We start from the raw sequence: 27,921 nt of genomic DNA, 5'->3' as shown, positions 1-27,921 counted from the left end.
GACAGAAAGCTAAGACAACATTTTTAAAGCCCCCAACTCACTTTACACTGTAAATATTAACATGTTCCCACTTGTTATTTCTTTGGTTATAATGTGTGTTTACTCACTTTCACATGTTATGGTATACAAAAGGTATTATGCTCCAAAATATCTGTCAGTCTATAAGGTGCCAAAAGACTTCTTGTTGTTCTCGAAGCTACAGACTAACACGGCTACCTCTGATACTTGTCAACTGGTATAATGTCACTAAAGAAGAAATGTTCCAATGACCAAAATCATTACTATACCTTTACAAATTGGGATTGTTCCACTCCATGTGCCGTTGGTGGTACAGGTGCGAATTATGGAGTTGTTCAATTCCATTGTATAGCCAGGTTGGCACATGAAGGTAACATTTTGTCCAACAACATAATCATCACCATATCTCAAGCCATTTGCTGGTACACCTGGGTCTCCACAACTGATTACTGCAAGTAAGGAGTTGAATAACAGATGGTAAATCATTAATGTCACTATGTATCTGAGAGGAGAAAAAGCACATGGTCAAAATAATGATTTATTGCAAAAAAGAAAAAATAGCAAATGTATACCTCAAGTTACATTATGTAAACATAACAAATCAGCGGAAATGTAGCACTTTAAAGAATAACAAATGATTTATTTGGTGATGAGCTCATCACTGAATAAATCATTTGGTTAATCTTTACAGTGCTACACTTCTGCTGTTTTGTTTTGTTGGAGTACAGACTTAAACAGATACCTCTCTGTTATTCTGTGAACCTACCACCTAATTCATCTACCTCACCCAACACGTGGATCTCTACAACAGATATATTTTAGGAAAAATGGTACACCTCTTCAAAAGTGCAAAGAATGGACTGTACTATTTTAAATTTCAGGATTATAACATAGCAGTTGGAAAACAAAGGCATTAAAAATGACTAGGCAGACAAAGAAAAGCATGTTGCTTCCCCAAGGACTATACAGTGTGATAGTTTTCATGTGCTTGTCCTTAAAGCTTATAGACAAATTTCCTAATTTTAAAAGGAAACGACTGCAACAAAAGGGGAAAAACCCAAAACGTTGACTTCTGGCAATAAGAGGTCTCCAATACATTAAGCAAGACAATCCATGCTTTCTTCTCCATGGAAATCAGAAAAAAAGAAAAGTTTCCCTGGTCCAGAACTTCGCAAGTAAACAGTTAATGAGAATGCCAATTTACCATAGACATGGGGGGGAATAGAGAAATAAAGAATGGAACTGGCTTGTTAAGTATATGTTTCACAGAAAATAAAATCAGGACAAAATCACCCTTAAAAAACACATATGTTTTATAAGAACCCAGAAAACAAACATACATACCATAAGTAAGGAAAACAGAAGGAAGAACATAAAGAAGCAGTTGGTGGGCAAATGGACACAGCAGAGAAGACCCACCCACAGTCTGACAACTACTATGGTGTTGAGGAGGAGGGGGACTGTCTTGGAAAAGAAGAACACTAAACTGAAGCAGAGGTGTATGATAATGAGGAATACTGGGGCAAATATTTATTTAGGCATAAGCTTTCATAAGTAAAACCTTCTTTGTACTGGACAGGGAATTACAGATGAATGCATAGATATAGACGTAGATACAGACATGGATTTAGATATAGATATAATATAGATATAAGCCCTTCCTTTGGTGTGTGTGGGGGGCAGAGAGAGAGAGAAATACCTTATTTTTAGAGAGAGAGAGAGAGAAAAGAGAGATCTCAAAAGAAGAGCATTAGTTATCATGTGTAGGAACAATTTTAACAAGGCCAATTCAGTCCGAATGAATCTGGCTCACTCCCTGCAGCTGATGGGGAAGTGTGGACATCAAGAGGGAAAAAGTTTTCAACTGCTGATTTTAGAGCCATTACCTGTTGAGAGAGGAGATGAAAATTAAAATGTACAAGGAATGCTTTTTGCACAAGAGAGAGCGTTACAAAAATGTGGACAAAGGAGAAAACCCGCATCTAAGAAAAAGAAGAATTATGGATAGGTATGTTCATCCTAGTACAGAGGGTCTTGTCAATTTCAGAATCAGAGCAGGAATTTTTGGGGTAAAGAACCCAGTGTCTAAGTTAAAGGAATGGACCATGCAGCTGAGAAAATCTCACTACAACCAAAGCTGTTATGATAAGGACTGCTGATTCAAAACTGTAATAATTAGGACTCATCAGAGAGAGAGAGAGAGAGAGAGAGAGAGAGAGCCTGCAATCAATGTATACCCTTCCTCTGATTATGACTTAAAAGTCCTAAATGTCCACAGGCTATTCTCACCCTTTTGTGGATCATGTGTCTCATTTCCATCAGCAAAGAGCTATCTCTCAGAGGCTACGTCTACACTATGTTGAAGTAGCCTATTTCAAAGTAAGGACATCGAAATAGGCTACTTCAACGTGTATCATCTACACGTCCTCCAGGGCTGGTGCTATCGATGTTCCACATCGAAGTAGCGATGGGGAACATTGAAAGGAGCTGCCCCGGAAGGAAATGTGGAGTGTCCACACACACAAGCGCTCCCCGTCGAAATAAGGGGCCAGCAAAGCCCCAAGCAGCTCCCTTAAAGAACCCCTCCCAGACACACTTGCCCTGCACAGCATGAGATCCACAGAGCTGACAACCAGTTACAGACCCTGTGCACACAGCATGGACCCCCAGCTGCAGCAGCAACAGCCAGAAGCCCTGGGCTAAGGGCTGCTGCATGCAGTGACCATAGAGCCCCGCAGGGGCTGGACAGAGTGTCTCTCAACCCCTCAGCTGATGGCCACCATGGAGGACACTGTTATTTCGAAGTAGCGGGACGCAGATCATCTACACATGCCCTACTTTGACGTTGAATGTCGAAGTAGGGCGCTATTCCCATCTTCGGATGGGAATAGCGATTTCGACATCTCACCGCCTAACGTCGATTTCAACATCAAAATAGCACACGGCACATGTAGACATGATGCATGCTATTTCGACGTTGTGCCGGCTACTTCTAAGTAGCTGGCTAGTGTAGATGTACAAAAAGTGTCCCAAAGCACATCCATATATTCTCACGGTTTTGCTAACTATGGAAAAGGTCAGTGATGTTCCACAGACAAAGATAAAAGGATCATTGCTTCTCTTGTCCTTACCAATGAAAAATGGAAATACAAAGAAAAGGAGAGGAAAGAAAACAGCAGCAGGGAATGATATCCACAGATTCTGAAGGACTGTAGCCTTCCTGAGCTCATTGAGGCTATGTCTACAAGACATCTCTATTTTGAAATAAGCACACACGAAACCACTCACAAAATACATCTCATACTACCATTTTTGGGTCCACACTGCTATTTCAAAGTATTGCCATTGGAGCCCACTATGGCCTATTTCAAAATAGGTGTTATCCCTCAGGAAATTATGTCTATCATAATTAAAATAATACACCCCATATTTCAAATTTATTTCAAAATTGTGTGTACATAATTTAGATGCTGCCAAAGTTATTTTGAAATAACTGCTGTTATTTTGAGATAACTTGGCCATGTAGACATAGCCTGTGTGCGCTTGGGTCAGCAGGCTCCTTAACTGCTGTGCTCAGGTGTGCATCATGCTGTGCATCATGCTATTGAAGATGCCATCAGTTGGCTAGACAACTATGCATATGCCAAATAAATAGTAGATCTTCACTAAGTGGTTAACGATCACAAACTGTTATGGGAGGGAACCCTCTTCCAGTACAGCAGCCAGACAAGTATTCAGCTGTATAGTGCACAGGATATGGAGAAGAAAGTATTGTTATGTAACAAGTGACAATTTACCAGAAAGAAGAGTGTCCTATGAGACTGATCTGTGGTGAATAAACTCTTGGGATAAGGTGACAATTCAGGATACTAGTGTTTGCAGACCTCCTTTGAAAGTGAGATGCAGATAATGAGTCTCAGCTGCTGCAAACTGGCATACCTCCATTAAGTCTAATTGTTTTGGGGACAGAACAAAATTGTAATAATCTCTTCTGGGCACACTATATTGCTTGTGGCAGATTTTGCAAAAAGATACCTGCCTGAGAGGAACTCTGCCACTCAGCATCTTCAATCTTTTAAAGATATTAAAAAAAGAGAGAGAGAGAGAGAGAGAAATGGAAAAGTCCCCTTTATAAATATTCTTTCTCATAGAGAACATACATTCCTTTCTGAGCACAGTAAATAAGTGCGCAGAATACATGAATGTACATGTGCTTCAAAAGGTAAAACTAGTCAGAGGCTATGTCTACACGAGACAGTTTTGTGGACATCACTGGGGCTTTGTTGACAAAACTGGTGGAGCATCTACACACAAAATGCATTTCGTCAAAAGAAGCTGTTAAAAAAGCTATGTAGGTGCTCCAGGAGGCCCTTTTGTCAACAGAGCGGATCAAAAAATCAGTCACTTTTCGGTGTAGATGCAATCTGTCAACAAGTTTTGTTGGAACACCTCTTCCAACAGTAACTTCTGTAGATGAATGCTTCTAGTGTGGACACAGCCAGTATGTTTTAACTTATGCCTTTCTCCAAAAATTTAATTATTCATATTACTCTTACATAATATCGTCATGGTTGATAAAGCTATTGAATATATTTTGTTATGAAAATTACCAAAAGTTTCAGAAGGTTTGCAACAGAAAGCAAAGCTGACAGTCAATACCTAAATTCTATATTACTGGCTTTATAAGAAAGAATAATTTAATTAAAAACACTAAGGCTGGTTCTACACATGCTAATAAACAACCCAAAATATGCTAATGAGGCACAGATGCAAATTCTCCACACCTCATTAGCATAAGATCACCTGATTTGGAGGCCAGAAGAACGTCTGCCAGACTCCAAATAAAGTGACCTTATGCTAATGAGGTGTGGGGAATTTGCATCTGTGCCTCATTAGCATATTTTAGGCCATTTATTAGCGTGCCACTTTCAGAGAAAGTGGCATGTGTAGAAACGGCCTAAGGAGATATCTGTTATGACATAGTTAATTTTAAATGAGAAGACTAGTCATGGAAGATTCATCTTACTTGTGCAGTTTGGCAAGGATCCAGACCACGTTCCATTGGCAGTACACTGTCTTACAGAAGATCCCGAAAGTAGGTATCCTTCCATACAGGAATAAATTACTGAACTAGAGAATGTTGTGCCATCTATGCGAAATACTTTCCCATTAGCAGTTGTTCCTGGATTACCACACTGAACAGCTATAAAATAAAATATTAAATATATAAGAAAGATATCAAATATCAAAAGTTTCACAAAAGATAATGATTAACGACCCAATCCATATAATGCACCTGCTGCCAGCATGTTTACATGATAGAAGATTTAGCTTTCAAACCCTGTTGACAACGTATGATGGGGATGGTTTATTTCAACTGCATATATCATACTTTATTTTTCTCATTTTCCCAAGGGAAAAATACATAGGAAATTACACTAAAAATCCTATTGTGTAAAGAAAGCTATTTAGGTTACAGAATCAAGTCCATGAAACCTACTAAATGTAAGATTTATGGGTGCTTCCAAAAATTTTATTCAGTCTACCTGTGAACATGGATTATGATACCAAGGAATCTTACAAGAAGTAGAAACTTGAACAGACGACTTGGGAAGAATATAAATAAATTGCTCAAGCATGACAGAGTGCAATGAGAAAGGCCAAAGCACAATTAGAGTTGTAGTTAACAAAATGTGAAAGATAACAAGATAGTTTCTATGCACGTTTATCAATAAGGTGGTGGTCAGGGAAGGAATGGGGCCATTACTGAATGGGGAAGGAAACCTAGTGAGAGATGATATACAAAAAGCTGAAGTACTCAATGCTTTTTTTGCCTCTGCCTTCACACAAAAGGTCAGCTCTCTGACTGTTGCACTGGACAGCACAGTATGCGGAGGAAGTAGATAGCCCTCAGCGGTGAAAGGACAGGTTAAAAACAGTTTAGAAAAACTGGATATACACAAATCCAGGGGGTTTCTAATGTATCTGAGGGTGCTGAGGGAGTTGTCTGATGTGAGTGTAGAGCCATTTGGCCATTATCTTGGAAAACTCCTTATGAGTGGGGAGGTTCCAGATGACAGGAAAAGACAAATGTAATGCCCATCCTTAAAAAAAGGGAAGAAGGAGAATCTGGGGAACTACAGACCTGTGAGCATCCCCTCTGTCCCCAGAAAAAGCATGTGGTATCTCTAGACTATGGTTTCCCAAACTGGGGGGGCATGTCCTTCTGGGGAGCAGGATGAAATTCCAGAGGGGCATAAGGCAACCCAGCTCCCCTGCATCATCCCCCACAACCCAAAGAAAGAGAAATTCTTTGCTATTGGCTTTCACCCCTGCCATCTTATGTGGGTGGCCCAGCACAGCCCCTATACAAAGCTGGCAGCAGATGAAGACCCATGGGGAGCTAGCTGCCTTCTGTTAAGGTGAGTGAGTGTGGGTTGGAGGGGGAGAAGGAGTATGGGGCTAGATGTGGGGCTGGGAGTGCCTTGCTCGGGTGAGATGGATAGGGTGAGAGCAGGCGTGCTGGTGGTGCCTGGCTTTATGGAAGGGGAGAGGCTCAGTGGCCAGCTCTGGCAGCTGGCATGTGGCTCAGAAGCTGGCCAGCTGGGACTGCACCAGGCACCAGGAGACAAGAAAAATTATTTGTGCTTATTTTTAATTTTAAATAACATTTATATCTAGTTTTTGTGTTTATTTTAAATTATGGAGTCAATTTTTTGTTAAAAGGGGGTTGGATGATGGTACAAAAGAAGCGGGGGGGTGGTAAGGGTTTCTCAAAAATCAAGAGGTGGAGCGTGATGTCAAAAAGTTTGAGAACCACTTATCTAGACTTTATCAAAGCTTTTGATATGGCCTCCACACAGCATTCTTGCAAGCAAGTTAAAGAAGTAATGATTGGCTAAATGGACTGGAAGGTGGAGAGAAAGCTGGTTAGATCATTGGGCTCAGTGGGTTGTGCTCAAGGCTTTTATGTTTGGTTGGCAATTGATACCAAGTGGAGTACTCCAAGGGTCAGTCCTGGGGTCAGTTTTGTTATACATCTTTATTATTGACCTGAACAAGGGGTTGGATTGCACCTGCAGCAAGTTCACAGATGACATTAAGGTGGAAGGAGATGGAGATACCCTGGAGGGTAGGGAGAAGATCCAGAGGGACCTAGATGAACTGGAAGACTGGGTCAAAAGAAATCTGATGAGGTTTAACAAAGACAAGCACAGAGTCCTGCACTTAAGACTTAAGAACCCCAAATGTTGCTACAGGCTGGGGATTGACTGGCTAAGCAGCAGTTCTGCAGAAAAGAACCTGGGCATTACAGTGGATGAGAAGCTGGACGTTAATCAACAATATGCCGTCATAGCCAAGAAAGCTAATACCATTAGATCTGCATTGGTAGGAGTATTGCCAAGAGATCTAGGGAAGTGATTATTCCCCTTTATTCAGCACTTTTGAGGCCACATCTGTAATATTGTGTCGAGTTCTGGGTCCCCCGCCCCATACATAAAGGATGTGGATGCTTTGGAGAGAGTCCAGTGGAGGGCAACAAAAATGATTAGAGGGCTGGAGCACATCACTTATGAGGAGTGGATGAGGAATTTAGGCTTATTTAGTTTATGGAAGAGAAAAGTGAGGGGGAATTTTATAGCAGCCTTCATCTACCTGAAGGGAAAGTTACAAAGAGAATGGAGAGCAGCTGATTTCAGTAGTGACAAGGAGCAATGGTCCCAAGCTGCAGTGGGGAAGTTCTGTGTTGCATATGAGGAAAAACTAAAACTAAAACTTGTTCTCTAGGAGGCTGGAGAACCACTGGAATAAGTTAGCAAGAAAGGGGGTGGAATCTCCATCCCTTGTGGTTTTTAAGATCTGGCTTGACGCATGCCTGGCTGGTATGATTTAGTTAAGATACGTCCTGCTTTGAGCAGGGGGTTGGAACTGATGACCTCCCGAGCTCTCTTCCAACCCTCCCATTCTACGATTATAGGATCACCTACCATTTTTTCCACAGTACTGTACCTCATTCAATGCACAGGACGAAGGTTGGAAAGGAAGAATTAATGTTGCACAAGCAACTACCAACATACAATTTCCTAACTTTCAAGTGTTATGCTTTGCAACCTAAATATATATTATATTATATTATATTATATTATATTATATTATATTGAGCTAAGACAACAGCAATCTTTATGCCCTACAAATAGCTCAAAGAGAATTTACAGATTAAATGAATATTCATGGATCTTAGAAATCTTGAAATGTAAATAACATGATGGTAATAGTTACAGAGAGAAAGCCATGGTAGTCTATATACTATCAAAACAAAAAAGCAGTCCAGTAGCACTTTAAAGACAAACAGGATAATTTATTAGGTGATGAGCTTTCGTGGGACAGACCCACTTCTTCCGATCATAGCGATACCAGAACAGACTCAATATTTAAGGCACAGAGAACCAAAAATAGTAATCAAGGGTGACAAATCAGAAAAATATTATCAAGGTGAGCAAATCAGAGAGTAGAGGAGCAGAAGGCGGGGGTAGAGTCAAGAATTAGATTAAGCCAACTATGCAAAAGAGCCCCTATAATGACCTAAAAAATTCCCATCCTGGTTCAAACCACACGTTAATGTGTTGAATTTGAATATAAAAGAGAATTCAGCAGCCTCTTTCCAAATTAGTGTGAAAATTCCTCTTCTGTAAGACACAAACCAATTCTGTCATTAACAGAATTGCTTACACCATTAAAATGCTGGCTGACTGGTTTGTGGATGAGGAGTGTTTTTATGTCTGTTTTGTGCCCATTAATTCTTTGACTAAGAGAGTTTGAAGTCTGTCCAATATACAAAGTATCTGGGCATTGTTGGCACATGATCGCATGTATGAGTTATCTGAGGAACATGAGAATGTGCCCGTGATTCTGTGAATAACCTGGTTAGGTCCAGTTCTGGTATCTCCAGAATAGATACGTGGACAAAGCTGGCAATGGGCTTTGTTGCAAGGAAAAGTTCCAGGACTGGTGTTCCTGACTTATAAATTGTGGCTGTTGCTGAGAATCCTCATAAGGTTGGGAGGTTGTCTGTAGGACAGAACATGCCTGTCATCTAGGGCCTTCTGGAGTGTGGCATCCTGATTAAGGAAAGGTTGTAGGTCTTTAATAACGCTTTGTAGTGGTTTGAGTTGGGGGCTGGGAGTAATGACCAGTGGTGTTCTGTTCTTGGGTTTTTTGGGCCTATCTTGTTGCAGCTGGTGTCTGGGTACTCATCTGGCCCAGTCAATTAGATTTTTGTTTACGATGGTAGTACAAGTTGATAGAAGACCACAATACAAAGGAAAAAAGCTTAGTTTTTGTGATCGTGTGATCATATCCCTCTACAAGTTATTCATTAATTTATATTAGAGCTTCATCAGTTCATGAGAAATAATATTAAAAGTGGGTTTACGAATTAAGCCGTCTCTTTCAAAATGAGATGACTATCTCATACAGACACAGCAATACACAATAATAAAATGGATAATAAGAGAAAAGAGGCTCTTAAATTTTCTTTTGTTATTCAGGAAGCCTCTCTCTCAGAAATGATCTGTCAGTTATTACTTCCTATTTGTGAAATCAAGATGACTGAAATGCCACAAATGATTCTCCATAAATATCTTGTTAGGTCTTGTTTTCATGGTAATACATCTTGCTCCTCAATTCTAGAGTGATTCATTTTCTGTAACTTAGTTTGAGCTTTTCATGTTCTGGTGAAAACTAATAGTGAGCAACAGATATTAATCAGCAAGAAATATATAATTTAATTGTTTATGATGCACATGTAGCATATTGAAATTCCAAAAATAATTGAATTTCTCCATCCATTGATATTTATATTTACAATAGCTGTAACTAGAGCTGAAGGAACCAGGAAAGCACTTGTCAAAGTAGTAATATAATACAATGTAATTTAATATAATATAATATAATGAATTAAAGTGAGGTCTTTAGTGCTTAACTATTTTTGCTCCTAGGGAAAAAAATTTAGTTTGTGCAAACTGGCAGAAAGAAGAGGGGAAGCGTAATTGATGGCTTTCTTGAAAGGCTGAGAATCTATCATCTCTAGTTAACTGATCTGAACTGTACCCAGGTGATCAAAAGCCAATACTATCTTGTAGCTCTTTCAGTCTCAGTGGTCTCAAGCCAGTACTCACCAGTCATGCATCTGCATCAAAAGAACTATGATATACAATTTTCGTTATAGTCAGCACTTTCAGCAGAAATAGTATGATTTAACAAGCATGGAAAGTGAGCCATAGAGACAGTGCTAGATGTGTCCCTTCAGGGCAAAGTGAAGGTGGTAAAAGTAGAATCATAAGCAGATAAGAAGAAGACTCTTCTGCCACTGCCTATACTTTATCTTACTTTAAATAACATGTATTTTCCTTCTCTGATTTACCTTTACACTCTGGCTGTCTTCCTGTCCAGGATCCATTTCCCAAACACATTCTTTCTTCTGACCCATGAAGTATATAACCGATCTCACAGCTGAAATGTACAGTACTTTTAATTTTAAAATCACTTTCTTCTCTAGAACCATGACCTGGGATTCCTGGGTCCCCACAAGAACCAGCAGTGTCACCTAGAATTTATAATGCAGAGGTTTCAACATGGCTATAACAGCTGACACACAGAATACTAGTAATTCAGGAGGAAATCAGGAAAAAAAATCGGGAAGCATAGGACAAATATAGCTCCTGTTACTTTATTAGCAAAGCCAAATCTTTAAGCACCTTTGCAAATTTCTTTGGATCTAACAACTTGTGTATGGCACCAATTAACACTTTCTAGCACTGCAGAACAGTACACGTGCTTATCTTCCACATAGAGTTTAACATGTTGACACGTGACAGATTTATATATGAAACAGAGGGGAAAATGAATGGACAGATTTGGGGACATAAAGGAAAAGTGGATCATGAACACGGCCCTTGGCATGGATGACACTGGTTAATCATAGTAGAGAACTCAGTGGGCAAGGAGAATAAAGGGTCCCCATCACAGGGAAAAAATATAACAGGTGTGAAAACAGGGGACAGATAATGCCTCTAGCATTGGATGGGAGGGTACAGAAGCAGTGAAAAATAGGGTAGGAAGGATAACAAATATTCACACAGAGAACAAGTAATGGGAAAGATAGGAAATCTGAGACTGAGTAGAGGAAGTACAGGGACACAAAACCTGAAGCTGTGTGGAAATCGGGGGACCCTTTCCAGGCTTACCAAACCCTGCCCTTTCGGCTGTGGGGGCAAATGAAATTAGGGACAAAGGGAACTACCATCATAGGGTGGGGGAGAGTGGGAATGTGAGAATGGAACCCATCCATAGCCCCTGGCATAGGGAGAAAGGACAGAATGATGGAGTGAGGTATGAGGTCAAAAACAGCACCTGTTAAAGCAGGAAACTGGTGTACCCAGGTACGAAGGAGAGGTAATGGGAAATATGGTGGAAAGAGGGGAAAGGGGGCTCACACAGAAAACCTCCATAAAGCTAGAATGTGAAAGCCCTTGAATGGAGAGATGAGCTGATGATGCAACACACAGATATCCTGGTGTAGGGAGTTAGAAATCTACTATGGAAAGAAGAAGGTTGCAAAGAGCACCTGATACATGTGGAAGGGTGAATGAAAGGTGTGAAAGAATATGGGAGTACACACAAAGCCATAGGCATGTGGGGAGAATAGGGGACCCTGGATTAGGAAAATTGGGGCACACTGAACAACTGGCAGGGAGAAGACTTGGGACTTGCAGGGATTCCCCCAAATAGAGGGGAAAAGGGGGAACAAAATGGAGGGTGTATGGAATAATCTTAGCCTTTCCAAGTTACATAGTGCCCCCCCCACTCATTTATACCAAATTATGTTATTTTAAGTAGCACCTTAACTAAATGGCTAATGATTTTGTATTAGGCTTCAGTTCCACAGTTTTTTGTGAGAACATAAAAACAAAAACAAAGCAAAACAACCCACCACCCTGCAATGATTCTTCATTCAAACCATTCTGAGATGTTCCAAGGTCACTGACTTACAGACAAATTTCCTGCTCAATCAAGTTTCTTATTACATGTATTTCCTAATGGCACTGCAGTGCACACTTCACATTTTAATGTTATCATTAAAACGGCAACATTTCTGCCACTGTACATGAGCTTTACTCAGCAGTTTTTCAACACCAATTATTTGACATGATGTTTAGCTGCTTCCAGCTGAAAGACACTATGCTGAATAAAACCTCATTTTCAGCTGATATTCTATGTTTCACAAAGCAGATGGTGGGGAAAAGTTAATAGTTTCATCATTTCTAATATACATACAGGGAAATAAATGTTTTGCAACTGGTAGCCAAGATTTTTACAACTAGAAGTCTAAAAATCCATATTTATGACCCAAAATAAGTGTCGTAATTGGGAGTGAGGAAAGAGTACATAGAATTTCCCAGTGTAACCAGTGGGAATTACTGTGTGTCTCAGCACTTTGGAAAATTAGATCATTTATTCAGGTGCCCAAGTATGGCGTTAGGATGATAACTACGATTTCCTATTTTAGAAAATCCTGGCCACTGTACTTTTTGATGAATATATTTGAACTATTTTTGGACAAAAGCACAGTTGACTAAACAGGTAATCAAATTCATCACAAAAATATAATAATGGGTCACAGTCTCAGCTGGTATAAACTAGCATTGACTTCTTCAGCGAATTCAGCAGACCTATGCTGGTTTATAGCACCTGATGTTTTGGCCCAAACATGTTGAGCAAGTGGATTTTGTGACATTTACAAATAATAATATGTACATTAGACTCATGCCTTACCAAGTCTTTGAAAGTTAGTTGTAGTGTTTCTGCAAGAATTATTGAGCCAAACTGTGCTCTCATTTATATCAGTACAAATGCAGAAATCTCTCACAAATTATATTCACCAGAGAGCATCAAATAATGCCTTTATATTGAAGACATCTAGGTAAATACATGCCTCTGTGAAAACATCTGCATAAATGGGATAAATGATCTTCTTTCTCTCTATAATAACTATGTAAGTACTTATCTGAACTTATATCTCACAGTCATATGGACATGTCCTTATTTGTGGGAAACAGAACCCAGTCCACTGCCATTTTGGCCAGTGATTCTTGGCATGTATAGACTCCATGGAGATTAGGAATAATAACCAGAGAATCAGAGGTGAGAGGTTAAGATATAGCCCTTGACAGCCACCCCCATCAGCACAGCAGGGTGCTGAATGAAGACCAGAACTAGCAGAAGTACTTTTACCTACTTACTCCCTTCACCAGCAGTCTTTTGAGTTGAGCAGGGAGAGAGAGCCAGAAGGGAGTATTGGTATGATTTTATTCTGTGATTTATGGACAAAGGTATAACAGCAATATATTGTTTATTTTTCTACTATTGTTATTATTCTAATGGTTTTACTTATCCTAATCCAGTGGGCTAAGTAAATTGGTGGCTAGTCTGTGAGTTTGGCCCATTCAGTGTTTTGCATTCCACATTTACTTTTCTTTGCCTGTCACAAAATTCATGGAGAAAAAAACAAAAACAAAAAAATAAATACAGCAGAATTGGGCATCTATTAACAATAGGGCACCTGCATAAGACTTGGGTTTTTTTAAGGGCACAGGTGCTCTTTTATAACTAACACGCACTCACACAAAGAGGTAGAATTTGACTGAGTGAAAAACAAAATTATTTCAATGAAGTTAAACAGTATTAAATGACCTTTCCATTTCTGAAAAGCCTCCAACATGGTCATGTAGTATCACTATTTGAATGTAATCTTACTGCAGATGTGTGAAAGAACACATAGGACCCTTATTCTAATTAATTGGCACTTACTGGTATTACAGGAAGGTCATGAAATTTCGAGATTAACATTCGTGAATTCAGTTATTCGCAAGCAGCTCATGAAATTACAGTACACTAGTCTCTTGAGTTATGTGAGGGCTGTGTTCCCACGCACCCTTGCATAACTCGAATTTTGCATAAGTCAGGGCCGGGGGTATTTTTTCCCTGGTGGAATGCATGTTCTGCAGCAGGTGACGCAGCAAGAGAAACTGGAGCTCCTTTTGAAAGATGAGTCCTGGGGTTTGAGGGGCAGGTGGGGAGCATTAAGCCTGGCAGTGGGTTGGGGCTGTAGGACAGTGACGGGGGTTAAGGTTCAACTTGGGGTGAGTTAGGGCTGCAGGGAGGGAGGGGGAGTTAAGCCAGAGCTCTTGGAGGGGGTTGAGCCAGAGCCGAGCTGTGCATGGGGGTTGAGCTGGAGACGCACAGGAGGGTTGAGCTGGAGCCAAACTGGGAGAGTGGGGGTGAGCCAGAGTCACATGCGGTAGATTGAGCTGGAGCCACGTGGGAGGCATATGCCAGACCTGGGGCACGGGGGGGGAGGGAAAATAGCTGGAGCTGCATGCAGGGGGTTGAGCCAGAGCTGGAGCCACAAGTGGGGGTACAGCCAGAGCTGAGTGGTGAGGGGTGGTGGTCAGCCAGGGGGTTTAAACTGGAGCTGGAGTAGGGGGAGGGGGTTGACCTGGGACAGGGGGTCTGAACCAGGATGGGAGGGGAGGTTGAACCAGGCCTTGCAGTGATGCGGGGGGGCGGGGGTGTTGAGCCAGGGCCAGGGGGAGCTGGATTTTGAGCTGCGCTTAACTCACGTCAATGCAAGTTAAACACAATGTGAAAGCACACATTTTGAGGGTTTACTCTACCGTAAATTTATTAATTTTCAAAAGGGTACTGCTGTGAGGTGAAATTCAAATTTGCTGCTTGCCAATATGTGATCATGAGGTGGAATGTTTGAGCATTGTTAGTGTGCGAGCCTCAGCATTTTGCCAGACACCATTCCAGCTCAGCGTCGTCTTGTCTTGCAGAAAAATGGCTCCCAAGTGGTTCGAGTATTGGACTGCTAAAGCCATGGTTGTGAGTTCAGCCCTTGAGGGGGCCATTTAAGGATCTGGGGCAAAAATAGATTTAAAATTAGAACAAAACAAACACAAAAAAAAAGGATGGTGCTTGGCCCTGCCAAGAGGGCAAGGGACTGGACAAGATAACCTCCCGAGGTCCCTTCCAGTTCTATGAGGTGAGTGTATTTCAATAAAAGTGCAAGTGCTGACAATGAAAGAGATCTGAAAGAGAAAAGGGCCAAGCATGTGAATCCTACCCCTGAAGTAAAAACTGAAAGTTTAGGCTTATTAAGGAGTGGATTGAGCAACTATGAAGCTGTCTGTGTGTTTGACGTGAATGGTCCACAATACACTATATCAAGAAAAGGCAATGAACGTTCGTGATTCAGTAGCAAGTGGCAGGCACAGCTAAAGTTACCTGTCAAGTGCGAGATAAAACATTATTAAAAACTGAAAGGGCACTGAATATATGGCTGGAAGCTATGCATAGGGAACAAGTGCCTATCGATAAGGCAGCCATATGTGAGAAAGCAAAGAGCCTATACGAGCATTTTCATGCGAGAACAGGTAGCTAAGGGACTAGTGAAGCTACAGAATCAATGCTTATTTCATGTAAAGGTTGGCTCAGTAAGTTAAAAAAATTATTTTTGCTTCATAACATCAAGTTAATGGGCAAATTAGCATTAGCTGACCACAAGGCTGCAGTAGTGTTTCCTGTCTTGCTAAAGAAATTCATAGAGCAGAAGGGCTATAGCCAGAACAAGTTTTTTTAATGCAAATGAAACTGATTTATTTTGGAAGAAAATGCCTACACAGACATACATTTCAAGACAGAGAGGCAAGCACTAGAGTTTCAGGCAGCCAAGGACTGAGTGACAGTTCTGTGAGGCAATGCGGTAGGCTTCATGATAAAGACAGGCATGATCTACTGATCTGCAAACCACAGGGCATTAAAGGGGAAGAATAAGAAGCTCTTGACCATATATTGGCAATCAGATAAGAAGACTTGGGTCATGGCAACACTATTTCTGGACTGGTTCCATAAGTGCTTTCTGCCAGAGGTGGAAACAGATCTTGCTTCACAGAACCTTGAGTTCAAGTTTCTATTATTAGTCAATAACAACCTGGGCCATCCACAAAGTTACAAGTTTGTCCACCCAAAGGTCGAGGTCATCTTCCTCCCTCCCAACACCAACTCACTCCTCCAGCCTCTTGACCGGGGGTAATATGCACCTTCAAAACATATTGCACTGGGCATATGTTTGCCACATGAGAAATGCAATGGACATGGATCTCCACTTTGATGTTAATAAGTGCTGGAAGCAGTACAATAGAGCTGACTGTATTAATAACATCAAGGTCTCTTTGGATGAGCTGAAACCTGGAACACTGAATGCTTGTTGGCTACCTCTATGGAAGGAGGTGGTGAACGACTTTATGGGTCTCCGTTCCACAGATGTAGAAGTTAAACGAATTCTGAGTGTTGGTTGGCAAGTGAGTAGTATAGGTTTCATGGACATGGTCAAAAGTGAGATAGAGAAGCTGGTTGAGGGGCATCGTGAGGAACTGACAGCAGAAGACCTGGAGGAGTTGATAAAAAGTTCAGAAAAAGATGAAGATGACAAAGTTGAAAAAGTTGAGGAGACACAGCAAGCAAACTGGGACTTGCATTAATTTAGTAAAGTGTTTCAATGGCCGTGTCTACACTAGCCCCAAACTTTGAAATGGCCACGCAAATGGCCATTTTGAAGTTTACTAATGAAGCACTGAAATTCATATTCAGTTCTTCATTAGCATGTGGGCGGCCACAGCACTTCAAAATTGACACACCTCGCCGCCGCGCGGCTCGTCCAAACAGGGCTCCTTTTCGAAAGGACCCCACCTACTTCGAAGTCCCCTTATTCCCATCAGCTCATGGGAATAAGGGGACTTCGAAGTAGCTGGGGTCCTTTCGAAAAGGAGCCCCACTGGGACAAGCTGCGCGGCGGTGAGGCGCATCAATTTCAAAGTGCCGCGGCTGCCCGCATGCTAACGAAGCGCTGAATATGCATTTCAGCGCTTCATTAGTAAACTTCAAAGTGGCCATTTGCGCGGCCATTTCGAAGTTTGGGGCTAGTGTAGACGTAGCCAATATGTGAAGCTGCTAATGGACACCTTCACACAGTACGATCCATTGTTGGATCAGTCTCAAGATCACTCGGCAAATAAAACAGGTATTGCTCCCATCCTAGGAAATGTGTAAAGGACTCCAAAAAAATAAAGAAAGCAGCTGCCAATCATAATGTTCCTTAAAAAATAACCACCCACATTGTCTTTGCAAGTGTCTTCTCCCTAAGCTTCACAAGCAGATTCGCAGAGGCACCCACCTCACAGTCGCCTCCCTCATCCTCTATGATCTGTTTCCTCCGAAAGACATCCTGTATGGTGAGCTAGCCTCTGGCAAAAGACCTCCCGGATGCCCCCAGTTGCGTTACAAAGATGTCTGCAAGAGAGACCTCAGAGAGGTAGACATTGAGCTGGACAACTGGGAAGAACTAGCAGACGACCGCAGAAGATGGAGGCAGGTGTTACACAAGGGCCTTCAGAAGGGCGAGTTGAAGATCAGACAGCTAGCAGAGGAGAAGCGAGCGCACAGAAAGCACAATAAGGACTTGCCAGACACCCACTACATCTGCAAGAGATGCAGCAAAGACTGTCACTCTCGTGTGGGTCTTTATAGTCACAATAGACGCTGTAAATGAAGTCTTCAATTGAAACTTTTAAGGGCGCGATCCATAGTCAATGCAGACTGAAGGATGCCTACTACCAGGAGTCCCAGAGGACCTTCCTGAACTGCAATAACCCACTTCCATCATCATTATGGACTGAAATGATAGTCACGAAAACACAACATTTGTGAGGGTTCTCAACACCAAACCCTCGTGAATGTTGCAACCCTACTGTACAAAATTTCCTTATTCTTATTAGCGAAAAAGCTAGCTGTATGATGGCCACAATGTTTGCATGTAGGTCCCTAAACCTAGGTATCAAAATATGTCCAGGAGTACATTTTCACTACAGGGAAAATCAACCCTGCGCGGTCCATCTTCCAAAGTTTGATTTAGTGCGGCTGGTAGGGACTTACATGGGTCCCATCCTGGAATCATTACTCCTGCTCCTTTTTCAGAGTAAGAGAAATTGACAGGAGCTCCCCTTGCCCTCCCTTAGCGCAAATGGCACAGAATCTCAAATTAGGGCATATTGACTTCAGCTACCTAATTAATGTAGTTGGAATTGCGTGCTTTAATACAATTTAATTGCTGTAGTATAGATCCGCCTCCCACCCCAGCATCTACATTTTTTTATTTAGCTTTCTATGACCTCAACCACTAAAGTATTTGAACAGGCAAATTATCAAAGATGGTGAATATCCCCCTCTCCTGAATGCATAATACAGTCACGTCAATGGAGATTCTGCACACTCAGGGATCCAAGCAAATTATTGAGATGATTCAATTTAGATATCATGTTTGAACATTTTGGTCACTATAGCCGCGTCTACACAAGCTGGCTACTTCGAAGTAGCCGTGCCAACTTCGAAATAGTGCCCGCCACGTCTACACATGGCGAGAACTATTTTGAAGTTGAAATCGATGTAAGGCGGCGAGATGTCAAAGTTGCTACCCCCTACAGGAGATGGGAATAGCACCCTACTTCGACGTTGAACGTTGAGGTAGGGCACGTGTAGATGATCCGCGTCCCACAACATTGAAATAGCGGGGTCCGCCATGGCAGCCATCAGCTGAGGGGTTGAGAAACGCTCTCTCCAGGCCCTGAGCTCTATGGTCGCCGCGTGCAGCAGCCCCTTAAAGCTCCCCGCTCCCTGAGTTCCGGTGCAGGAAGCTGAGAGCGCGTGCAGGTGGCAGCACTGACACGCGGTCAGCCTGCACGCCCACAGCAACTGCAGCCCAACACCCCCGCATCAATGGCAGCCAGCCAGCCCCCCAAGTGTCCCCAGGGCACCCCCCCAAAAGGGGAGCCAGGGCTCCCAGGCTCGCAGCCAGACAGGGAAGAGGCAGCGGGGGCCCTCCTGGACGGAGGCTGAGATCCGGGACCTGCTGGGGCTCTGGGGCGAGGAGAAGGTGCTCCAGGTAACGGGGCGCAATAGGCGGAACGCGGATGTGTTCGCTCGGGTAGCCGAGGGCCTGGCTGCCCGGGGTCACCCTGCCTGCACTCCTGACCACGTCAGGAGTAAGGTTAAGGAGCTGCGGCAGGGTTACGCCTGGGCCCGGGATGTGGCCAGCCGATGTGGGGCCGCCCCCGCCACTTGCCCCTTTTACATGGAGCTCAGGGCCATTCTGGGCCCCCGGTACACCTCCTCCCCCCCAGCCACTCTTGACACCTCGGCCGATGAGCCCCAGCAGGCCCCGGAGATGGAGTCCGCCCTGGAGGCAAGCCCTGCACCCCAGGGGCCACCCCAGAAACCCAACCCTGGGATGCCGGAGGAAGAGGAGGGGGACTCCTCCAGCGATGTGGGGCTCTGCATCGCCCTCCCGTCCCGGAGCTCCAGCAGGGTGTCCGCCCACTGGGTGTCCCCCGACCGTGGGAGCAGACTGTCAGGTATGTACCCCCCGGTGCACAACCCCGGGGTTAAGGGGCGGGGACAACAGACATGACCAGGGCCCTCCACATGCCAAGATGACCATGGCCCCAAGGACAGCAGTGGCATGTCCCTCAGAAGAGTGCATCAGCCCCTGCCCCCCAGCAGGACAGCGCCATGCCCCATCCCTGGGGATGGGGGGAGCGGAACCTAGGGTCCCCCGGGGGGGGGACACCCATCATCATCAGCAGCATCTCCCGGGGACGGGGGTGGGGAAACAGCAGCAGATGGGTGGGGGGACAAGGGCCACGGGTCAGGGCCCACACTAACGGCTGTCTCCACTCTTCTTCCCCCCTGTGTTCTGCAGCTGCACCATTGGAGGGTCCAGAGAGCACTGGCAATGTGTCCGTCATCCTGGAGAGCCCACCGGGACCATCCCAGCAGGCCAGCCCCTCGGCGGAGCACCGACCAGCCCCAGGACGAGGCCGACGGTGGAGCCACCCAAGGACGGCCACGGACCCCCAGCTGCTCGCGACCCTCCTGCGTCAGCTGGAGGTGTCGTAGTGGCTCCTGCAGGTGGAGGATTGGCGGCTGGAGCTCCAAGAGTGAGAGCTGGCCTGGCGCCAGGAGCCTTGGAGGGCCTTCATGCGCACCTTTGAGCACATAGCGCAACACCTGGCCCCCCCGCAGCGCCGCCCGCTGCTCTGCCCGCCGCTTCACCCGCTGCCCCTCCACCGTTAGCCACCCTGGGGCCTGCCACCGAGGGGGACCTGGGGCCTGAGGACACCGCCGCCCGGCCATATTTGACGGTTCTCCTGGCCCCCACCCAGCCTCGCCCAGGGCTGCGGCCGAGGCGAGGGTCGTGCCCTCCAACCCCAGGCGCTGGACAATAGGGTGCAGGGCCGAGGACGTGCCCACCCCCTTTGTACATATCCCCCATTTGTATATAGTTTTTTTTTGTTAGCTGCCCCCCCCATTTTGTTAGCTGACCCCCATGTGAATAGTTCCCCCCTTTTTTTCTAACTTATTAATAAGAGGTTGCACTGTTTGGTTTGAAACAACATTTCCTTTTATTTCAAAGAAAAGTGTGGGGGGGGGCGCTCTCGGGTGCTCTGTGGTGTGGGCATGGGGGCAGGGAGTGTTGTGGAGGATGGGGGGGTGCAGTGGGTGGCTCGCCCGCAGCTGGCCCTGCCAGCGTTCATCCCGCAGCCTGGTCAAAATGGGCCCGCAGGGCCTCCCGGACCCAGCTCCCTTCAAGGTTGACCTGGCGACTGGGGGCAGCGGGTGGCTGCACAACAGCCCTGCCAGCCTCCACAGCCCAGCCCTGGAAGAAGGCCTCTCCCTTGCTCTCCAACAGGTTGTGGAGTGTGCTGCACGCCCCCACAACCTGGGGGATGTTGGTGAGGCCTGCATCCAGGCGGGTGAGGAGACACATTCCAGCGCCCTTTGAGGCGGCCAAAAGTGCGCTCATCCACCTGGCGCGCATGGTTCAAGCACGTGTTGAACTGCTCCTGGCTGGCTGTGAGATGGCCCGTGTAAGGGTGCATGAGCCAGGGACGGAGGGGGTATGCCGCGTCTGCGACGACGCAGAGGGGCATGGTGGTGTTCCCCACAGGGATCTCCCACTGGGGGATGTAGGTCCCTGCCTCCAGCCGGCGGCACAGGGCCGAATTTCTGAAGACCCAGGCATCATGGGTGATGCCAGTCCAGCCAACATAAATGTTCAAGAGGTGGCCCTGGCTGTCCACCAAGGCCTGGAGGACCACGGAATGGTATCCGTTCCTATTGAGGAAGCGTCCTCCGCTGTGCTCCGGGGCACGGATGGGGATATGGGTCCCATCCAGAGCCCCAAAGCAATTTGGGAAGCCCAGGCTGGCAAACCCCGTGATGGCGGCATCCGGGTCCCCAAGCCGCACGAGCCCTTGGAGGAGCAGGGCATTGATTGAGCAGACGACCTGCAGGGGAAGGACATGAGAGAGCACCAGTGAGGGGTGTGCAGGGTGTGTCTGGCTCTCCACCCCCGGGCTCCCCCCCAGGATCCCCCCCCGGGATCCCCCCTAGGGCTCCCTTCCCGGGTCCTCTTACCTCCATGAGGACAGCCCCCAAGGTGGTCTTGCCCACGCCGAACTGCTGCCCCACGGAATGGTAGCTGTCTGGAGTGGCCAGCTTCCAGACAGTGATGCCGACCCATTTCTCGACCGTGAGGGCACATCGCATGGAGGTGTCCTGGTGCCGTAAGGCAGGGGTGAGCCACTGGCAGAGCTCCAGGAATGTCTGCCGGGTCATGCGGAAATTCTGGAGCCAGAGGTCGTTGTCCCACTTGCCAAGCACCAGCCGCTAACACCAGTCCGTGCTCGTGGGGTAGCTCCACAGCCGGCGGCGTGTGCGGCGGGGCGGGGGGGTCGGAAGGCAGCAAGGTCTGGGGCTGCTTCCTCATCCCCTGGGGGCAGCTCCTCTTCCACAAATAAAAGATTATCAGCTGCCTCCTGCATGGCACTAAGCAGGGCAAGCACTGCTCCTGCAGGGGCGGGTGTGTAGACCTCTGGCTGCTGCTGCTGCTGCTGCTGCTGCTGCTGCTGCTGCTGCTGTTGGGGGTCCATGCTGCTTCCACGGGGTGTGTGTGCTTGTGGCTCTGCAGACCACGTGCTGTGCAGGCTGAGTGTGTCTGGGAGGGCCCTTTAAGGGAGCGGCTTGCTGTTGCCCCAGAAGTGCTATTCCGCCCTGTGACCCTGTCTGCAGCTGCTCTGGCACCCTTATTTCGATGTGGGCCGCTGTGGTGTGTAGACGCTCCCCTGCAGCACCTACTTCGATGTAGTGCTGCCCAACTTCGACGGCACCAACCCTGGAGGACGTGTAGATGCTATTCATCGAAATAGCTTATTTCGATTTTGCTACATCGAAATAAGCTATTTCAATGTAGCATACCCGTGTAGACATAGCTTATGTTTCATGCATTTCACTAAAAGCGCCCTGGTTCATATGATTAAAGTAATTACTTTGGATACATCCTCTACTTTTTGTACATCTTATCTATTTTTGTTGCAAAACATTCAGGGCAATGAGTGTCTTCTCCGCTGCATTTGTATGGTGCCTAGCAAAATGATGCCCATTCTCAACCCATTCCTAGGCACTACCACCCCTTCTTCTTCTACAACTTTTATCGTGATTGAAGAAGAAAAAAGGCTTTCTGTTTTACAAGTCTGTCATATTTTTCCTCATAAATTAATCCCATCATGAGCACTGATCTACTGCATGGAACTAAAGTTATGGAAAATACTAATAGAAATATCATTTCATGTACTTCAAGCTGCCAGAACTAGTGAAGTTTTGTTTTCAAGTACAACTGCGCAAAATCATTAAGGCTAGGGCTGTGCGGTAGCCCTATCTCGAAATAACTGCATAAGTTATTTCAAGGTAACATTTCAAACTCAGCACTAGCCACACAACGCTGAAGTTTGCAATAAGTGACTATTTCGAACTTCCCGCTATTCCTCTTCAGAGTTGTGTGGCTAGCGTAGAGTTTGAAATGTTACCTTGAAATAACTTATGCAGTGACTTTGAGATAGGGTCTAGCCTTAGTGATTTTACCCAGTTAGAATAGAAAACAAAACTTCACAAGTTCTGGCAGCTTGAAATATATGAAACATTATTTTTATTAGTATTTTCCATAACTTTAACTCCATGCAGTAGATCAGTGTTCATGATGGGATTAATTTATGAAGTTTGAAATAAGTGACTATTTTGAACTTCCCACTACCCCTTTCACAATGAAGGGTTGCGGGAATGAAATACTGTGCCCTGCTATATCGAGCATGATATTTGGCTGTGTGGTTTCTATTTCAGGATACAAATGTAACTGTAGCCTAATTAGGCCATGGCTACACTAGCATTCCCCCCGACCCCCATTTCGAAAGGGGGATGCTAATGACCCACTTCAGCAGATGCTAATGAGGTGCTGCCATTATTATGCAGTGCCTCATTAGCATAATGGCAGCTGTGTGCGTTTTGAAAGTACAGCTTTCTAAAACCCACAATGCCGGTGTAGACAGTGGCCTTTCAAAAGAACCCCCCCAGATTTCGAAAGCCCCTTCTTCCCAACACCAAATGGGAACATCACACACCTATACATGCATACTGATTTACTTGACATTGAATGTTGGTTTTAAAAAATAGGTTTGGTTAATACAGTGTGAACTTCAATGTACAAATTAAATCTAATGGTATGTGGTTTATCACCTCGTGTTCTAATAATCATATGCAATGAGGCTACATCTACATTACAGCAATTTTTCAAAAGAAGATTTTCTGGAAGAGCTCTTCAGGAAAATCTTCTTTCAAAAGATCGCATTCACAGACCAAAAGCAGATTGAAAGTTCAATCCACTATTTCAAAAGACAGTGGCCACACAGACCCAGCTCCTCTATCAACAGATTGGGTTGCATGACCAAGAAGCACTTCTAGGAGTGCCAGGCATACACTCCCTTGAAGGACCCCTCCCAAACACCCCTTCCCTGAACACTCTGAGGCCTGACAAACTGAGCCAAGTGAAGCTGAGCCCCTGCATGGTCCTGACACTTAGACCTGAGAGCCATGGGCTGACAGCAGCCCGGAACCACTTGCATGCCCTGGCTAGGCTTCTGGCCACTGCCCTTGCAGCTGCCCACCACCTCTTCCAGTGGCTAAGCCCTGTACTGGGGGCTCCCAACCCACCACAGCCCCAGCTGTGTCCCCCCAGCTCCTCCAGGCCAACCAGCATCTCTGGAGCTACCCAACCAGTTCTGACTGGTGGAACCTGGTCCTGGCTGAGTGGGACGGTGTGTTCTGGCTGCAGAATTTCTGGATGGAGAAAGAGACCTTCATGGAGCTCTGCAGCTGGCTCACCTCTGTCCTCTGACACCAGGACACCCAGATGTGGCCTACCCTGACTGTGGAGAGGCATGTGGTCATCACCATCTGGAAGCTCACCAACCCAGATGACTACCACGCCATGGCGCAGCAGTTTGGGTGGGCAAGTCGACTGTTGGGGCTGTCCTCGAGGTAAGGTATGCTCCACTCGCAGGCCCAGCATGGGGAGGTGGGAGAGGGCTGCCAGGCAAGGGGGAACCTCAGGGGTTTGGGGCAAGGGTATGAGGGGGCAGGGAGGGCTAGTTCCAGTGGACCATGATTCCCCTCACTTATACAGGTGGCCTCATGTAGGGGCCGGGGTCTGGGAGGGCCCGGAGGAGGGTGTAGGGACACCCCTTTACATACTCTTGAGTGTGCTCACTCTCCATCCCCTGCAAGTCATGATGGTGATCAACCAGGTGCTGCTCAGGAGGCTTGTGAATGTCGGGGAACTGGACATGGCTGTCGTGGGGCTCACCAATCTCAGCATTCCTCACATCTTTGGCAAAATTGATGGCACCCATATTGTCATCCGAGCCCCGGACCACAGCTCCAGCTGATACATCAACCGCAAGGGCTACCATTTGGGGGTGATGCAAGCCCTGGTGGACCATAGGGGCCAGTTCATGAACATTTACGTGAGCTGGTTTGGGACACCACCATGCACCTCTGTATGGTGGGTGACCCAGCCTACCTCCTGTAGCCCTGGCTCATGCAGCTATATACAGGCCAACTCAACCCCTCCCAGGAGCTGTTCAAAAGCCATCTCACCCAAGTATACTACCCTGCTGAGTGTGCCTTTGCTTGCCTGAAGGCATGATTCTGTTGCCTCCTAACATGTATGGACATTGGGTTGCAGAACATCCCCCAGGTCAAGGGAGCTTACTACACCCTCTAACATCTCCCTGAGGCCATGGAGGAGACCTTTCTTGAAGGGTGGAGGGCCAAGGCCAGTCCTGGGTATGAGCATCTTGCTGTGAGGCTTTCACCCATGGGCCCCAGTGACCTACCATCTGGCACTCCCTGCAGGCTCTTACAGCCTGCAGCCTCACTTTGTCCACACCATGACCTCTCCTCCCCATCTACCCCTCACCACTACCACCAATAACAAGGGACACAGGGGGTGCAGAAAAATAAACTGTTTACCTGAACATATGAAACTTCCTGGAAAATTTAAACTATTCAACCAACTATTTATTTACAAGGATGAACAGGGGGAACTATATGCATTGTGGGGGCTGGGACAAGGGTGGGGGAACTAGAACATGGAAGGGAAGCCTGGAACAGGGGGTGGAGGCCTCAGTGCTCTGTGGGGGTGTGGGAGTGGCCGTGGGTGTAGTGTCCCCATTGGGGCTGGGACCATGGGGAGGGAAGGGGCATGGGAAAGGTGCAGAGGGCTCAGGCTCAGCGGGGGGTGGAAGTGGGGGCAATGGGGTAGGGGGTGGGAGGTTGGTACAACTGGTCAGTAAGGGCCCTGCATATGGTCCGCAGGGTGACCATGATCTTTCCCCTTGCCTCTCCCTGCCAACCCAGGTCAGCCCAGTCCAGCTGTTCCATCAAAAGTTCCTTTTGGTGGCAGAGTCGGGCTGTGTAGGCAACAGCTTCATAGCCATGGGCCTGCCTAGGAGGTGGGGGGTGGGGTGGTCTGGCCCTCTCTGCTGCTGCAGGTGGACTTCCCAGCTCCAGGACTCAGATGGGGCTCGCCCAGCTCTCAGATGGCATAGTTGTAAGGATGGAAGGGGAGAGAGAGTCTCACAACCCATCCCTGAGTGCTGTACCCCCAAACCTAATGGGCAGTAGCGTCCACTCCCAGGCAAGGGACAGGGATGTCTTGGATGTGGAGAGCCCGAACTCCGTGGTGCCTTGGGGATGGGGCTGACTACTACGGGCTCCCCTGTTCCCCCGTGCCCAGAGAATGGGCTAGAAGGCAACGGGGGGAGGGGGGTTAGGGCAAACAGGAGTGCCTGCAAAGGCAGCAAGTGAGTCAGGCCTAGCCTGGCCTGGCCTAGCTCCCTCACTACATGTGTGTGACTTGCTGTGCTGTCCATGAAGGCAAGCATTGAGTGTCATCGCTGGGTGTGCCCGTGTGCCAGGGGCACACTTCTCAGCAGGGTGTCTAGGATCAGGCCATTATCCATGTGGCTGGCATGCTTCCAGCTGTGGCAGGGGTGGATGCTTCCCCCAGGATGTGTGACATGCCAGGCATTTACCAGAGGGTACCAGGAGGATGTCCAGGGATGCCCAATTGGAGGTCAACTTGCTGGATGACCCCGAAGGGATGGTGATGACCAGGGTTCTCTCAGTTGACTCATCCTCGGATGGGGCCTTGGACTCTGTCTCTGGTTCCATTGCCTAGTTCGGTCCAGCCTGGTCCCCTTCGGGGCTTGACTCCCCCTTCAGTGTGGCAGGGGGATCCTCAGCTACCATGTCAAGGATGGTGCAGGGTGAGGAGCTGTCCTTGCCAGCGAGGAAGCCATGCAGCTCCCTATAAAAGGGGCAGGTGGCCAGCCCTGCCCCCAGCATCTGCAGGAGTTCCTGGCCCAGACATACCCCTGGAGTAGTTCTTTTACCTTGGAGCAAGTTTGCTCCCAGGTCCGGGTAGTGTGGCCTCAGGCATGAGGTGTTCTGCCTCTTCACAGCTGTAGGCTGCAAGACCTCCTTCTCCTCCCAGAGGTCCCAGAGCTCAGGCTGGGTCCAAGATGAGGCCCTCCTTTTCATGTCCAAGGCAGGCTTCTGGGACCCTTCTTCTGGCTCCTCAGGGGATCTCTGGGGGTCCCTGGGGGTCATGGGGTGGCTGGCTGTCAGACATCATGTGATTGAGCATTGCAGCAGGAGGCTTTGAAGGTGTGGTGCTGGAGGGTCATCTCCCTTCCACCTTCATGCTCTCAGCCTCCTGCCACAGGGTTTCCAGGGCTCCCTGTATCTGTAATGTGTTTGGACACAGGGAGCACAAAGCTCTAAGAGTGCTGGCCAGGGCATCTCCATGCTCCAGCTGGCTGGCACCTCTCTTTTGAAACAAAGCTCAGTGGAGCATCTACACAGGCTTTTTTTGAAAGATTATTTTGAAAGAAAGTGCTGTTCCTGATCCAGGAGTGGAAGAGAGCTTACAAAAGAAGCACAGTCATCTTTCAATTTACTTTCGAAAGAACACATTTTGCACGTAGATGCTCCACAAGTTCTTTTGAAAAAGGGCTGGCTTTTTCAAAAGAACTTGTTAGTTTAGATGTAGCCACAGTGTGCCTTGCAGGGTGTGCACATCTTCAGCTATTCAGGAGAGATTTAAATGCCACCCAGCTGATTAGCAGAGTGTCCACAGCTAAGTTTTGTTGTTGTTGTTGTTGTTGTTTTGTTTTTTATTTTTTGTTATTTCTATTCATGGTGCATGTTTGCAAATGACTTAATGCACATAAAATTATTCCATGCATGGTTGGAAAAACATTAGAGGGAACATTACATTAAGGAACCCAGATCTGGAGTTTATGGTGAAGCTCCTATTGATTTCAATGAGAC

At 46.3% G+C, this 27,921-nt stretch overlaps 1 protein-coding gene across 3 annotated transcripts in view; it reads right to left on the bottom strand.

The window, feature by feature from the left end:
* Nucleotides 1-27,921, bottom strand: part of CSMD3 (CUB and Sushi multiple domains 3) — a 1,166,921-nt gene that overhangs the window by 49,342 nt on the left and 1,089,658 nt on the right. For all 3 annotated transcript variants that reach the window (XM_074985642.1, XM_074985643.1, XM_074985644.1), the window contains 3 exons: nt 10,442-10,624; nt 5,045-5,221; nt 288-467 (listed from right to left, as the gene is read on the bottom strand). In XM_074985642.1, coding sequence (XP_074841743.1) covers nt 288-467; nt 5,045-5,221; nt 10,442-10,624 — 540 coding nt within the window. The remainder of the gene's footprint in view (nt 1-287; nt 468-5,044; nt 5,222-10,441; nt 10,625-27,921) is intronic.

Source organism: Carettochelys insculpta, chromosome 2 (assembly GCF_033958435.1).
Source record: "Carettochelys insculpta isolate YL-2023 chromosome 2, ASM3395843v1, whole genome shotgun sequence".
In the NCBI taxonomy this organism is placed as follows: Eukaryota; Metazoa; Chordata; order Testudines; family Carettochelyidae; genus Carettochelys; species Carettochelys insculpta.
The sequence above is the reverse complement of the archived record's forward strand: the minus strand, read 5'-3'. Positions and strand labels throughout refer to the sequence as shown.